Source organism: Mesoplodon bidens (assembly GCF_964165515.1).
Source record: "Mesoplodon bidens genome assembly, chromosome: 9".
NCBI lineage: Eukaryota > Metazoa > Chordata > Mammalia > Artiodactyla > Ziphiidae > Mesoplodon > Mesoplodon bidens.
Genome location: NC_138166.1, coordinates 101,705,697 through 101,722,855, shown reverse-complemented (window position 1 = coordinate 101,722,855; position 17,159 = coordinate 101,705,697). Strand labels below are relative to the sequence as shown.

Here is a 17,159-nt window from a genome sequence, read left to right as displayed (position 1 = left end):
ATACAAGGAGGGGTGGTGGCAGAAAGCAGTGCCAACCACTTAAACCCCAGTGACTGGTTATCTTGAGGAGAGCAGTATATGGGAAGGTAGGAGATTTTTTTCACTACTAGGGAATGCCCCCCCAAAGTTCTGGAATTTTAAAATTATCTTCATGATTTTTTTTGGCCATATCCAGGCATTACCTGCAGTATTAGATACCTAATATTTTTTTAACAAATTCATTTGTTTTAACTTAAATAAATATATTTTAAAAGGAAAAATTTTTATCAAGATCATAAATGAAAATTAGGATCACCAACCTTCCATAGAGGTAACCGTAAAAAGAAATACATTTGAATCGATATAAAATGTAACTGAAGAAAAACCAAAAAGGCAGACCACTGAGGACTCCAGAGTTCACCTCCTTGGAGCCTGTGCTTTGGGACAACCGGGTTGGAGTTATGGAAAGGCCTTTCCCAAACTGAACAAGCCTCACCTTTCCTGCTGGCAGTGCCCACTAAGACACCACTTTTCAGAGACTGACGCAGGGATCAGGAGGGCAGGAGACTCAGAGCCCTCATCACTCAACACCCACCAAGAAAGGCCAATGGGAAGTTCTACCTGTTGCGTGGGCTGCTCCAATCATTCTTCCTCGAATCAATCCCTCACGTTTTGTATTTCTTATTACTTTAATCTTTCCAGGGAGATATTTTTGGATGTATTCATCTAGTTCTCCTTTCACATCATCTGAAAATGAGGAGTCGCACAACTGTTCAAACCACGAGACATATGCACAGACATTTTGCAGATTCTCTAGTCGTGGCTGGTACTTGTGACAACAAATTTTTAGGCAAATATAGAATCTTCTTCTGCTTTATTTTAAAAGAAGATCATAGCTTATCTTGGAAGGAAGAAAATGAGGGTTAAGAGTTGGAACACTAGCCTAAAGGAATAGTTACTTAAGTTATAGACTTATCTGTATTTCCATAGCAACTAACACAACACTTTGCATAAAGAATGTTTGAAATGAGTATCTTGAGTGAATGAATGTTTGGCTGACTGCATATAAATCAGATTTAAAACAAAATGATATGTAAATATCTTTTGTTTCAAAGTGATTTATTAAAAGTCCTACTCCATTTCAGAACAGTTGAGAAACAACTTCTATTGCCCTACCAAGAATTATATAATAGCAGCAGTAAATACATTCTTTTATTAACTTAGCACCTTCCATGGGCACTAAATATTTTTTATAAATTCTAGCTCATTTACCTTTAAATTTCATAATAACTTCAAAGATCATATAAGATAATAATAAGTAATTCTTTCTATAGTTAGTATATAAACCATTGTAAATGATCATGGATTTTCCCTTTTAGAAAAAATACCAACAATATGAAAAATACAGGTTTACTTAAAAAAAAAATTCAACACCATAAATTCTAGAATTATACTACTTTGCCAATCTTCTACTTGGTCCAGACTCAAATTCTTGGTTTTTTTAATCATTCATTTTTGAAATTAAATTTTTTTCTATTTCTCCTATGAGATTTCAATAGTTACCAAGGTTTGAGAATTTTGCACCCATTGGTCTCAGTGTACATTTCCTCATTTTGTATACTTAAGTATACTTGCATACCAATTCTGTTGTTGATATATGAGAGATGCTTAATAAACCCTTGAGTTGTGAAAAAATATGTAAGTGACATACAATTTATCAGTGTATCTCTGCAGGGTACTGTAATGAAAATAGCAGAAGGCTTGGAGTTATGTAGACCAGGGGTCTAATGTCAACTCTACCACTTAACAGCTACAGGATCTTGAGCAAATTACTTAATATTTCCTCCTCTGTAAAATGGGGATACAGCCTCTCTCACAAGGCTGAGGACAGCCCTCCATCCTGCTGTGTGTACATGAAATCACTTTTAGGAAGAGTCTATGTTGAATTAAATAAAGGTCTGAAGTATGTACTGAATCATAAAATACTGGCCTTCAGAGATCATCTAAGAGCTATCAGAATGTAATCCACCTTATCTAGAGACAGCTGATATAACAGACTGACGAGATAAACGTAAGCCAAAGCATTATGTCTAGTTAAAAAAGCTAATCTCAAAAGGTCACATACTGTATGATTCTGTTTATAAAACATTCTTGAGGGGGTAATGGAGCAGTCCAGTCTGTACCTTGACTACAGTGGTGGTTACAGAAACCTACTCATGGGATAAAATGACAAATAACTGTACACACATATTGTACCAATGTTAAATTCTGGGTTTTGATATTGTACTATAATGATGTAAGATGTAACCAGTGGGGGAAACTGGGTGAAGGGGTACACAGGACCTCTTCGTAACTTACTGTCTATCTGTAGTTATTTCAAAATAAAAATACTCTTTCAAAAAGGTAAGCCAAGGGAAAAATTTCAAGGGCCAAATTTGGGTAGCACAGTTTGAAAACAGATTACAAAGGTAATGCAGTTTCTTTGAAATTACCCTATAATCAGGCATTTAATTGTGGTTGGCTCTGTTGCAACTGCGTGCATGAGAGTCCTCCTATCCACTAAGTACTGAATGGTCAGCTCTGCTGATGTGGTCAGTGCGACAGTGAACAACAGCCTAGATCCCACATTGCCAATTACAACAGTCCTTACCGAAGTCACTGTCATCGTCCACAAGGATAATTTCGTGAAGAAGCCGGGCTGGCGTGCGGTCTAGGACGCTGTGCACGGTCCGGAGCAAGGCAGAAAAGGCTTCGTTGTAGAAACAAATAACAACACTAGCGACTGGCAGATCCGTCGGGTAAGACCTGTCTTTACATCTGTGAAGACGAATGTGGGAAAATTCTGACATTTTAAAAGCTCAAATGTTTTAGGTTATTATTCACTAAACATTAACTGTCCCCTTGTTCGGCCTCTTCCTTACATTATTAACAATTTTTTAAAAAGCGTTTAAGATAACAATGTGTTTTCTTATTCAAGAGTTTTACATTGGTTAATGATTTCTCCCTCCAGTACCTGCAACTCTGCTTATTTTTAGGTCAACGTTCTAAAAACTTGAATTTTTTTTCTTTTTTGGTACATAAAAATGTGTTTTTACTAAAATCACTGCAAGTTTTTAATGCAGCACTCATAAGCTGATGTTCAGTTTCTTCTCCTCAAAGAGGTTTCAAAAGGAAATAATGGAAATGTGAAATTTTGTATTTGAAAATTTTATTTTTTGCCCAATAATAGAAAAAGATTTGAGTAAACTATGATGTATATCAGGATAATGGAAGAGCTTCCATGTAAGCAACTATTTGATAAAAAGGATTAAGTGGCTTTAAGCAACCACAATTAAAAAACCCACTAACTTAAACAATAAAATCTGGTATTCCATGTTCTTTTGCATGGCATACAAAACCTTCCAATGTCTGGGCTCTGCCCACCTCCAGTTTCTAGCCATTCCTTCACTACAGGCAAAATGAACTGTTTCAGTCCCTTTGACAAATAGTATAATTTTATGCCTCGATCTGTTCCCTATATAGGGGAAAACCTTCCCTTAGATCACTGCTCAGTCATCACCCTCTATGAAGCCTTCCCTGGTCATTCTGGTTTGGAGGACCCCATTTCACCAACTCCTATCACAGCCCTCATTCTTGTGGTACTGCAATTACTCACTTCTTTATCTACCTCCCCTGCTAGACACTAATCCCTGTGAACCGAGAGACTATGTCTTATTTTGTTTATTTCCAGGGCCTAACAGAGAGTCCAGCAAACAAAAGGTGCTGAAACAGATCTGTGGAATGAATGACTGACTGACCATATGAATCAAAAGCCTTTGAAGAAACAAAAATAATGAAAACAGAAAAGTGAGATGATGAGTAGAATTCTTCACTGATATTAATTCCTTTTTGCCATGAATCCAAAAAACAAACATTTAAAATAAACTTATGCTTGGAAGGTTATTTAATTATATGCAGGTAGCACCTCCCCCTCCTTCTTCCCACATGATTTTAAATTTCAAAAGAAACACAGCAAGCTCTAGAACTTTGTCAGTACAATCTCAGACCATGTGGCTTCAAGCATAATATGAGTGGAAATCTGTCTTAAGTTTTCTAGTATCCTGAATAATAAGCCTGATTGCAAAATATTACCGCCATCCCCATGACCTATTATGCTGGCACTAAAAACACCGTGTTATTAAAGTGACTAGCAGAAACCAATAAGGGACATACGCCGCATTCCTTGTATCTGGCACATCTCTGTGGTAGCCCAAGCGGTTACTAATAAGCATATTGAAGGCATGTTTCTGATACCCCAAGTCTCTCAACTCCTGATCACGTTCATTAAAAATCATACCTGCAAAAGAGTGACGTCACAGTCAGTACATTAAATCTGGAAAGGAATGCTACAACTACTGGTATATTATGATCTTAACTTCTTATAACCAGGTAATAGCCATGTTTCTCAAATCTAGTTTGTCTCCATTTTCAAAAAAGTAAATTGAGGTTTAAGTCAAATTTTTATCAGTTTAGCTCAAAAAGCAAGTGTACCTTAACCATAAATGACACCTGCTCACTAGCCATAATCTTAAGAATATTTTCAAGAGAAAAACTTACCTATGACCAAGAAAAAAGAGACTTAATGATGATTCTTCCATAAAAGCAATAGATTATAGAACCCCATATGGACCTTCAACAGGCCCCAATTAATGGAAGGTATTTTTTGGTTTTGTTAATTTTTGTCTAAAAAAAAAAATTTTTTTTTTTAACAGCAAGTTTTTATATGAACTCCTTCCCTAAAAAATTATACTACTGATAAACCTTTCTATAAAGTCTCTGGTCAAGAAAGTCCTCCACAGATCTAATCAAGATCATTATAATTTAACATCTTTGCTCTAATATTGCCAGAAATCTTACCTTTACCAAGAACAGTAAAGCCTCCCCTTGCTTTCTCTTTCCCACATAAACCTTTAGCCTCTCCTCACAGAATGACTCCCTTATAACAGCATTTCTCAAAATCTGGTCATGGAAAACTAATTCCACTGGACATTAATAGACGTTAAAAAGAAAAAAAAAAAGATTTCACGGTCAAATAATTCAGGAAAAGACTGGATTTTAAAAGTCAAGTAAGGGAATTCCCTGGCGGTCCAGTGGTTAGGACTCAGCACTTTCACTGCCAGGGCCCAGGTTCAAGTTGAGCAGGTTTCTTTCTTTCTTTCTTTTTTTTTTTAAGAATATTGTTTGTTTTATGGATTCCCAGATGTGAGGGGATGAAATACAGAATGCAGTGTTTCCTCAATTATCTTATTTATCCCTATGATTTCTTCTAAGGGTTTTATAGTCTTTGATCCATTCTGAGTTAATTTAATATGACATGACATGAGCTAAGGGTTCAAATTCATTCCTTTGCATGGGGGTATCTATTTGTCCCAGCACCACTGGTTGAAAAGACCATTCTTCCCACATTAACTGCTCTTGGCACCCTTTCTGAAAATCAACTGACCACAGATGTTACTTGTCCTTGGGTATTATTGACCATAGATGCTACTTGACCACAGATGTCACAGAGTATATTTTCAGACTCTCAGTCTATCCTTTGATCTACTGATACATATCTATTCTTATGCCAGTATCACACTGTCAGGAAGTTTTGAAATAGAGAAGTGTGTGTTCTCCAACTTTGTTCTTTTTCAAGACTGTTCAGGCTATTCAGAGCCCCTTGCAATTCCTTATCAGTTTTAGAATCAGATTTTCCATCTTTTCAACAAAGGCCATTGGGATTTTGATAAGGTTTACATTCAATCTGTGGGTTGCTTTGGGTGGTCCTGACATCTTAACAGTATTGAGCATTCCATCCATGAACCTCTTTCCATTTATTTAGGTCTAGTTTTCTTTCTTTCAATAGTGCTGTGTAGTTTTCAGTGTACAAATCTTAGACCTCCTTGGCTATATTATTCTTAAATACTCTATTCTTTCTGATTCCATTGTAAATGGGATTGTTCCCTTAAGTTTACTTTTGGACTGTTTATTGCTAATGTCCAGAAATACAACTGGTTTTGGTGTGTTGATCTTGTACCCTGTAACTTTGCTGAATTCATTTATTCGCTATAATATTTTTTGTGATCTTTAGGATCTTTTATAAAGAATTTAGTTTTTCAGGCAGGCAATTTGGGTTTGTCACTTCAAATATCTACAATTGTCTCACTACTTCTTTCATAGGCAAACAAAGTCCATTCAAAATGGTAAACCCAATGTTACTTCTTTAAAAAGTTTAAAAAATTACTATAAACAAAAAAACTAGAAATTTTCCCATTAATGCTTTTAAAATGTCCAAATGGCTGTTTGAAAAAGTTAGAAGGTATATTTTATGAAAACTAAAGTAAGCAATAGCCTCCATTTCCTCATATAATTTTAAATATGTTCAACCTCCTGTATTAGGAAGTGATTAAATCCTAGGAACTGATTTTATTCTTTGAAACTATGATGCAGTGAAAAAACATCTGTTTTAACATTTCCTTTATATTCTGTGGATCTTTCAATCTCTCAGAATCTCTGACTATATGCTTTTACTCTTAAATTAATTATTTGACGCGTCAATGAACATCAAAGTTCTTTTTTAAGTTTTAAAGACAAAGTTTTAAAGGGCTCATTTATCCCTTAAAATAAAATTTGCTGAAACCAGGACTCTAGAATTACAGTATTCAGAGTCTTGCTTCCAAATTGAACAGAATATAATTTTTGAAGAATAAAAAAGTTTCTATTTTATAAACTCCTGTATTTAATAAATATATTCCGGCACCTGAATAATTCTTATAAGTAGAAATCTTATTAGATATAAGTAATCTCAACTTATTTCTAAACTCAATGGTTTATGTTCTGTTTTAATTAACTCTGCCTTTCAAAATATGTTAAATAGTCACTTTTGAACCATTACTTTCCCTTATTAAATAATGCTAGCAATTATAATCCTTCCCCATAGGTTCCATTTTCTCTCTAGCCACTTAATTTTTCATTTTCTTTTTTTTTCTTTTTTTTCCTATTCTGGATCTCATTAGTTTCTCCCAAGTCCTCATAAAATATTGAAGTCAGAACTGGACAAAACAGAATATAACTCCCTACTGAGTCTGCAAAAATCATATGACCTCAGCTAGTTCATGAACGAAATACATCAGTGCAGAAAAAATGTCACATTTCCAATTCTCTGAACAATACATGATTTAAAGAACAGTTAAACTTCCAATGATAAAATACTTTGACATGCTGCTAGCAAAAATCAAATACACTTACCCAGTTCAGAAGAGAATTTCATGTTGCCTCTTTCTGGATCTTCAATATGATTCTCTATCACACCATCAATTTTGTTTGCTTTGAACTGCGATTCTAACACTTGACTTGGACCTCGAGTGAAACGGGGATAAAATTTTTTGGGGAATGGTCCATGGGGCCCAGACCCCTTGATGGGCACATTCTTAAGTGGCTGAGTCACTTCACTGAAGTTGAAATAAACAAAAAGCAAAACCGTCCAGGTTGCAGACGTAAAAAGGCATCCATAACAGAAATATCGAACTGTGACACTTCCCATTATAGACCTAGCATAGCTGAAGGGCCATTTTCAGTTTCCTAAAAGAGAAAGATAAATATGTTAGACACATCCAGACACTTCTCAATCAACTACCAAGTTTATGCTCAGTTTCCCAACCTACCAAATAGCACTTCTAAACAATTTACTTAGGACCCCTATGCATACCATTAATCAACAGCCAAATATAAGAAGATATATGGACAGCACTGAATAAAAAAATAAAGGGATTCAACAATTAAAACCACAAGCCAATGTGTTAATACTCAGAAAACTAACGGCAGCAAAATAGCTGACTTATTCATTTGCCCATGTTAATGGATACTTCTTCACCTTTGTTCTGGATTTTTCTGCTTTCAGTTTGCTAATTTTTTTTTCAGGTTCTAACTTTTCATAAGGAAAATACAAGTACTACATGCGTCATGACAGTACATTTAAGGTCCCTTCTAATTGTAAAATTATAAGACTAAATCTTTTAATCCAAGGATATTAAAATCTGTTATTAAAAATAAGCAACTTGAAAAAATAGATTCACTTTCCAATCAAAGATTAAACCTGCCCTAATGTCCACTCTAGATTCGTTACATTTCAAATTTATAACTGAAAGAGTTCAAATAATTATATTTTCCCTCTCCTTATGATGTCTTATAAACAATATGGCATTGAACAGCAGTTTTTTCCTAAGCTTTTTGATAATATCTGGTCTTCATGGAGGCCTCACACAACTTCCTGAGGAATTCTTTGTAAAGAGCCCAATGCACATATAAAATAGTTTCACTGAACACGAGGGCAGAGAAACCCTATTTAAGTAATGTATATACAGAAGAAATCTACAAAGCAATACTACTTATCCATTACTTCATATTTCTATAGTATGAAATAATTAAAAAAATAATATTATCATGCCTCCCAAATCAGGACAAAGCAAATCAACATCAGGAAGCTCCAATTCCAAAATTAAGCTTTTTGGACTTCCCTGCTGGTGCAGTGGTTAAGAATCTGCCTGCCAATGCAGGGGACATAGGTTTGAGCCCTAGTCCAGGAAGATCCCACATGCTGAGGAGCAACTAAGCCCGTGCGCCACAACTACTGAAGCCCGTGTGCCTAGAACCCGTGCTCTGCAACAAAGAGAAGCCACCGCAATGAGAAGCCCAGGCACCACAGTGAGGAGTAGCCCCCGCTCGCAGCAACTAGAGAAAGCCCGCGAGCAGCAACAAAGACCCAATGCAGCCAAAATAAACAAAATTAATAAAAACAAAATAAAAGTTTTTAAAAAATTAAGCTGTTTTGTACAGTTATGCTGTAAGCCCAGAAGACAGTAAATAGCTCAATTTCTTAATGATCTGCCAACCAAGAACTATTAGTTATTTCACTACCTGTCAACTCAAAAGCTCAAAAAAAAAAAAAAAAAAAAAGAAACCACCACCACCACCACCACCATCCAGACAAACAAAAACTCCCACTACAGTAATACCAGAGGAAATGACCGCAGCACAAAAGGAGAGTCAGGTAACAATGAAAGTGCCGTCACGTCAGCTATTAGCACTTTTAAAAGTAAAGACAGGCACAGAAAAAGAACCACTTCATTTGGAAGTAGAAGAAAATGCTGAGTGGAGGATTCAAAACAAATGAAAAATTAAAAGTTGCAACTTTGCAATAGAAATGTTGCAGAAATACAGACTAGAAACATTTAGGTGAAACATTAGATTTCAACTAAAACAGGCATTATAACTTCCTAAAATATTTGCTTGGGGGGAGGAAAAAAACAAGCAAACAAACAACATCGAAAACAAAAGCACTAATTCCTCAAAAGGCAATGAAATCTTTAATTCAAGACTAACTGCACAGGCTGCTCTGATGCCATAAAGAACTGTGCATCTAAGGAGCCAACTGCTTCTTCAACTATCTAAGAAGATTTATATTTAGATTGTTTTCCTCAAACCACTCCAGGCCTTCCCAGTTCAACCTGGCCTCCTTGACCCTGAACGCAGAATGGACCAAGAGAGAAAGTCAGCCAATCCCTTCTCCAATCACAAGAAGCCAGACGATGCTATTCAACGGCTATTCCATCAAGCAGCTCTGGAAGACAGGTGGACACTGACATTTCCTTCACATCTTTCTTCTTTATCCCAAATCCCACCACCATGTTGGGTGATGTCCAGGATCCTTCAAAACCCTAGTTTCCAAATGTCCTGATTCATGTCCCTCCTACAACCTTCACTCACATTCTACTTAAGGGACCCTGCTCCTACCCTTGATTTTATCATCATCCACACTGATCAATGAACCTCTTAAATATTAAATGAAAACCTCACTCTCTGAGCACAATCCTGACTCCCCAGCTGTGTTGTTCTTACCCATACTAGCATCTGTCCCCTAGTATCCGCCTGGGTTGGCTTCCAGAGCCCCCGTGTATACCAAAATCCACAGATGCTCAAGTCCCTTACTGGCCCTCTTTATCCATGGGTTTCACACCCAGGGATTCAACCAACCACAGATGGCAATTTCTGTCCGCGGTTGGTTGAATCCACAGATTCAAAACCTGTGAAATACAGAGGGCAAACTATATTATTTATTGAAAAAACTCCACGTATAAGTGGACTCAGGCACTTTAAACCCCTGTTGTTCAAGGGTCACCTGCACTACTATTAGTTACTCTTCAATCTCACTGCAGGCACTCAACCTTTCCCTTCTCTCAAAGCTTTTATTTTGTTTCTGTCCCCAGCCACATATCCCTTAAGGACTTTACTTCCTTCCCTACCCAGTTTTGAACATGATGTTGGATAATATTAGAAAGTGGTAAGTGCTAAGGAGAAAAAATAAAGCATGGAAGAGTGACATGAAGTAGAAAAGGGTATGTGAAATTTTAGGTAGATGGCTAGGGAAGGCCTCACCGAGAAGGTGATATTTAGACAAGGCCTGAAGGAAATAAAGTAGTGAGTACTGCAAATATCTGGGGAAGCGCTGTCCATGAGAGGACAGAGCAAAAGCAAATGCCCTCAAGAAGTGGGGTCAAAGAGTTTGCATCCTATAGACCACATGCTGTGATCACACGACAACTAAGCTGAAAACCAATCAAGGACAAAAAGATAGCCAGAAAACTCAAAAAATGTCTAAATGGAAATTAGAAGCTATTTAGAACTAAATAGTGAAAATACTACTTTTTGAAACTTGTGAGATACGGCAAAAGCCAAACTTATAGCCTGGGATGCTAATGTTAGAAAATACAGACCACAAACAATGAATTCAGAAAAACAGAATAAGCCCAACAAAAGTAAAAGAAGGAAACAAAAACAGTTATATCAGGAATTAACAGAAAATGAAAATGAAACAAGGTAACAAAGCCAAAAGTTGGTTCTTTAAAAGATCAATAAAATTAACAAAGCACTGGCAAGACTAATCAAGAAAAAGAGAAAAAAAAAAGAAAGAAAAAAAGAAAGCAGGAATAAATACTACCAAAAAAGAAAAAGAGAACATAAATATAGATGTGGATTAAAAATAAAAGTATTGTTCATAAATTTAAGTGAAATGGATAAATTCCTAGAAAAATATAAATGCACAACTAAGACTGGAAAATCAGGAAACTGGGATGGCTGTACTAGTCCTTTTGAATATTAAACCATTTCTAGATAAAAACATTTCTAGACCGTTTTACAAGTGAGTTCTATCAAACATTTGAGGAACAGATGAATAGTCTCATACAACTGCCTCCGAAGAACAGAAAAAGAGGAAATGTGCTCTTGTCTCATTTTCTGAGGCTATTATCATCCTGGTAGCAAAACAGGGACAGTATGAGGAAGGAATATTAAAGACAATCTCTGACAGATTATGAAAATCTTAAAGAGAACACTAAAACTGAAACAAATAATGTTTTAAAAAATGAGTACATATGAACAAGTTATATTTACTTCAGGAATACAAGGCTGGTTCAATATTTGAAAACCTATTATCTACTACCTTAAAAAAAATTAAAGGAAAAATGCATATGATTTGGTCAGTGGAGGTTATAAAGAGCTTATTAAAATTCAACACTCAATTCTTAGCAACTAGGAATAGGGAAATCCTTAATCTGACCAAGAGAATCTCTAAATATCTTACAGCAAAAATGATACTCAACGGTGAAATGATGAAGTCATTTTCTTTAAAAATAGGGACAAGAGACGAGGGGAAGATGGCGGAAGAGTAAGACACGGAGATCACCTTCCTCCCCACAGATACACCAGAAATACATCTACACGTGGAACAACTCCTACAGAACACCTACTGAACGCTGGCAGAAGACCTCAGACCTCCCAAAAGGCAAGAAACTCCCCACGTACCTGGGTAGGGCAAAAGAATAAAGAATAAACAGAGACAAAAGGATAGGGACAGGACCTGAACCAGTGGGCGGGAGCTATGAAGGAGGAAAGGTTTCCACACACTAGAAGCCCCTTCACGGGTGGAGACTGCGGGCGGCTGAGTGGGGAAGCTTCGGCGCCGCGGAGGAGAGCACAGCAACAGGGGTGCGGAGGGAAAAGCGGAGAGATTCCCTGCACAGAGGATCGGTGCCGACCGGCACTCACCAGCCCGAGAGGCTTGTCTGCTCACTGGCAGGTGCGGGCGGGGCTGGGAGCTGAGGCTCAGGCTTCGGTCGGAGCGCAGGGAGAGGACTGGGGTTGGCGGCAGCGTGAACACAGCCTGCAGAGGGTTAGTGCACCAGGCTAGCCGGGAGGGAGTCCAGGGAAAAGTCTGGACCTGCCGAAGAGGCAAGAGACTTTTTCTTCCCTCTGTTTCCTGGTGCGCAAGGAGAGGGGATTGGGAGCGCTGCTTAGAGGAGCTCCAGAGACGGGCGCGAGCCGTGGCTAAAAGCGCAGACCCCAGAGACGGGCATGAGACGCTAAGGCTGCTGCTGCAGCCACCAAGAAGCCTGTGTGCGAGCACAGGTCACCCTGTGCAGCCCGCCACTGCCAGGGTCCCGGGATCCAGGGACAACTTCCCCGGGAGAACGCACGGTGCGCCTCGGGCTGGTGCAACGTCACGTCGGCCTCTGCCACCGCAGGCTCGCCCCGCACTCCGTGCCCCTCCCTCTCCCCCAGCCTGAGTGAGCCAGAGCCCCCGAATCAGCTGCTCCTTTAACCCCGTTCTGTCTGAGTGAAGAACAGACGCCCTCAGGCGACCTACACACAGAGGCGGGGCCACATCCAAAACTGAGCCCCGGGAGCTGTGAGAACAAAGAAGAGAAAGGGAAATCTCTCCCAGCAGCCTCAGAAGCAGTGGATTAAAGCTCCACAATCAACTTGATGTACCCTGCATCTGTAGAATACATGAATAGACAACAAGTCATCCCAAATTGAGGAGGTGGACTTTGAGAGCAAGATTTATGATTTTTTTCCCCTTTTCCTCTTTTTGTGAGTATGTGTATGCTTCTGTGTGAGATTTTGTCTGTATAGCTTTGCTTCTACCATTTTTCCTAGGGTTCTATCCGTCCATTTTTTTTGTTTGTTTTCTTTAAAAAATTTTTTTAATAATTATTTTTTATTTTAATAAGTTTATTTTATCTTACTTTATCTTTTCTTTCTTTCCTTCCTTCCTTCCCTCCTTCCTCCCTCCCTCTCTCTCTCTTCCTTTCCTTTCCTTCTTTCTTTCTCCCTTCCTTTCTCCCTCCCTCCCTCCCTCTCTCTCTTTCTTTCTTTCTTTTTTTCTCTCTCTCTCTCTCCCTTTTATTCTGAGCCGTGTGGATGAAGGGCTCTTGGTGCTGCAGCCAGGAGTCACTGCTGTGCCTCTGAGGTGGGAGAGCCAACTTCAGGACACTGGTCCACAAGAGACCTCCCAGCTCCATGTGATATCAAACGGCGAAAATCTGCCAGAGATCTCCATCTCAACACCAACACCCAGCTTCACTCAATGACCAGCAAGATACAGTGCTGCACACCCTATGCCAAACAACTAGCAAGACAGGAACACAACCGCACCCATTAGCAGAGAAGCTGCCTAAAATCATAATAAGGCCACAGACACCCCAAAACACACCACCAGACGTGGACCTGCCCACCAGAAAGACAAGATCCAGCCTCATCCACCAGAACACAGGCAATAGTCCCCTCCACCAGGAAGCCTACACAACCCACTGAACCAATTTTAGCCACTGGGGACAAACACCAAAAACAATGGGAACTACGAACCTGCAGCCTGCAAAAAAGAGACCCCAAACACAGTAAGATAAGCAAAATGAGAAGACAGAAAAACACACAGCAGATGAAGGAGCAAGATAAAAACCCACCAGACCTAATAAATGAAGAGGAAACAGGCAGTCTACCTGAAAAAGAATTCAGAATAATGATAGCAAAGATGATCCAGAATCTTGGAAATAGAATAGACAAAATGCAAGAAACATTTAACAAGGACCTAGAGAACTAAAGATGAAACAAGCAACGATGAACAACACAATAAATGAAATTAAAAATACTCTAGATGGGATCAAAAGCAGAATCACTGAGGTAGAAGAACAGATAAATGACCTGGAAGATAAAATAGCAGAAATAACTACTGCAGAACAGAATAAAGAAAAAAAAGAATGAAAAGAACTGAGGACAGTCTCAGAGACCTGACGGACAACATTAAACGCACCAACATTCGAATTATAGGGGTCCCAGAAGAAGATAAAAAGAAAGGGACTGAGAAAATATTTGAAGAGATTATAGTTGAAAACTTCCCTAATATGGGAAAGGAAATAGTTAATCAAGTCCAGGAAGCACAGAGAGTCCCATACAGGATAAATCCAAGGAGAAATATGCCAAGACACATATTAATCAAACTGTCAAAAATTAAATACAAAGAAAACATATTAAAAGCAGTGAGGAAAAACAACAAATAACACATAAGGGAATCCCCATAAGGTTAACAGCTGATCTTTCAGCAGAAACTCTGCAAGCCAGAAGGGAGTGGCAGGACATATTTAAAGTGTTGAAGGAAAAAAACCTGCAACCAAGATTACTCTACCCAGCAAGTATCTCATTCAGATTTGATGGAGAAATTAAAACCTTTACAGGCAAGCAAAAGCTGAGAGAGTTCAGCACCACCAAATCAGCTTTACAACAAATGCTAAAGGAACTTCTCTAGGCAAGAAACACAACAGAAGGAAAAGACCTACAATAATGAACCCAAAACAATTAAGAAAATGGGAATAGGAACATACATATCGATAATTACCTTAAATGTAAATGGACTAAATGCTCCCACCAAAAAACACAGATTGGCTGAATGGATACAAAAACAAGACCCATATATATGCTGTCTACAAGAGACCCACTTCAGACTTAGAGATACATACAGACTGAAAGTAAGGGGATGGAAAAAGATATTCCATGCAAATGGAAACCAAAAGAAAGCTGGAGTAGCAATTCTCATATCCGACAAAATAGACTTTAAAATAAAGACTATTAGAAGAGACAAAGAAGGCCACTACGTAATGATCAAGGGATCGATCCAAGAAGAAGATATAACAATTGTAAATATTTAGGCACCCAACATAGGAGCACCTCAATACATAAGGCAAATACTAACAGCCACAAAAGGGGAAATCGACAGTAACATATTCATAGTAGGGAACTTTAACACCTCACTTTCACCAATGGACAAATCATCCAAAATAAAAATAAATAAGGAAACACAAGCTTTGAATGATACATTGAACAAGATGAACTTAATCAATATTTATAGGACATTCCATCCAAAAACAACAGAATATACATTTTTCTCAAGTGCTCATGGAACATTCTCCAGGATAGATCATATCTTGGGTCACAAATCAAACCTTGGTAAATTTAAGAAAATTAAAATTGTATCAAGTATCTTTTCCGACCACACTGCTATGAGACTAGATATCAATTACAGGAAAAGATCTGTAAAAAATACAAACACATGGAGGCTAAACAATACATTACTTAATAACGAAGTGATCACTGAAGAAATCAAAGAGGAAATAAAAAAAAATACCTAGAAACACATGACAATGGAGACACGACGACCCAAAACCTATGGGTTGCAGCAAAAGCAGTTCTAAGAGGGAAGTTTATAGCAATACAATCCCACCTTAAGAAACAGGAAACATCTCGAATAAAAAACCTAACCTTGCACCTAAAGCAATTAGAGAAAGAAGAACAAAAAAAACCCCAAAGTTAGCAGAAGGAAAGCATAAAGATCAGATCAGAAATAAATGAAAAAGAAATGAAGGAAATGATAGCAAAGATCAATAAAACTAAAAGCTGGTTCTTTGAGAAGATAAACAAAATTGATAAGCCATTAGCCAGACTCATCAAGAAAAAAAGGGAGAAGACTCAAATCAATAGAATTAGAAATTAAAAAGGAGAAGTAACAACTGACACTGCAGAAATACAAAAGATCATGAGAGATTACTACAAGCAACTCTATGCCAATAAAATGGACAACCTGGAAGAAATGGACAAATTCTCAGAAATGCACAACCTTCCGAGACTGAACCAGGAAGAAATAGAAAATATGAACAGACCAATCACAAGCACTGAAACTGAAACTATGATTAAAAAATCTTCCAACAAACAAAAGCCCAGGACCAGATGGATTCACAGGCGAATTCTATCAAACAATTAGAGAAGAGCTAACAGTTATCCTTCTCAAACTCTTCCAAAATATAGCAGAGGGAGGAACACGCCCAAACTCATTCTACGAAGCCACCATCACCCTGATACCAAAACCGGACAAGGATGTCACAAAGAAAGAAAACTACAGGCCAATATCACTGATGAACATAGATGCAAAAATCCTCCACAAAATACTAGCAAACAGAATCCAACAGCACATTAAAAGGATCATACACCATGATCAAGTGGGGTTTATTCCAGGAATGCAAGGATTCTTCAATATATGCAAATCAATCAATGTGATACACCATATTAACAAATTGAAGGAGAAAAACCATATGATCATCTCAATAGATGCAGAGAAAGCTTTCGACAAAATTCAACACCCATTTATGATAAAAACCCTGCAGAAAGTAGGCAGAGGGAACTTTCCTCAACATAATAAAGGCCATATATGACAAACCCACAGCCAACATTGTCCTCAATGGTGAAAAACTGAAACCATTTCCACTAAGATCAGGGACAAAACAAGGCTGCCCACTCTCACCACTCTTATTCAACTTAGTTTTGGAAGTTTTAGCCACAGTAATCAGAGAAGAAAAGGAAATAAAAGGAATCCAAATTGGAAAAGAAGAAGTAAAGCTGTCACTGTTCACAGATGACATGATACTATACATAGAGAATCCTAAAGATGCTACCAGAAAACTACTAGAGCTAATCAATGAATTTGGTAAAGTAGCAGGATACAAAATTAATGCACAGAAATCTCTGGCATTCCTGTACACTAATGATGAAATATCTGAAAATGAAATCAAGAAAACACTCCCATTTACCATTGCAACAAAAAGAATAAAATATCTAGGAATAAACCTACCTAAGGAGACAAAAGACCTGTATGCAGAAAATTATAAGACACTGATGAAAGAAATTAACGATGATATAAATAGATGGAGAGATATACCATGCTCCTGGATTGGAAGAATCAATATTGTGAAAATGACTCTACTACCCAAAGCAATCTACAG

General features: G+C 37.8%; 1 protein-coding gene across 2 annotated transcripts in view; it reads right to left on the bottom strand.

Moving 5' to 3' along the window:
- The window catches only part of GALNT11 (polypeptide N-acetylgalactosaminyltransferase 11), a 57,302-nt gene that overhangs the window by 17,515 nt on the left and 22,628 nt on the right, over nucleotides 1-17,159 (bottom strand). For both annotated transcript variants that reach the window (XM_081243842.1, XM_081243843.1), the window contains exons 2-5: nucleotides 7,246-7,578; nucleotides 4,192-4,315; nucleotides 2,630-2,796; nucleotides 601-726 (exon numbers count right to left, since the gene is read on the bottom strand). In XM_081243842.1, the coding sequence (XP_081099968.1) occupies nucleotides 601-726; nucleotides 2,630-2,796; nucleotides 4,192-4,315; nucleotides 7,246-7,540 (712 nt within the window). In that variant the 5' untranslated portion in view covers nucleotides 7,541-7,578. The remainder of the gene's footprint in view (nucleotides 1-600; nucleotides 727-2,629; nucleotides 2,797-4,191; nucleotides 4,316-7,245; nucleotides 7,579-17,159) is intronic.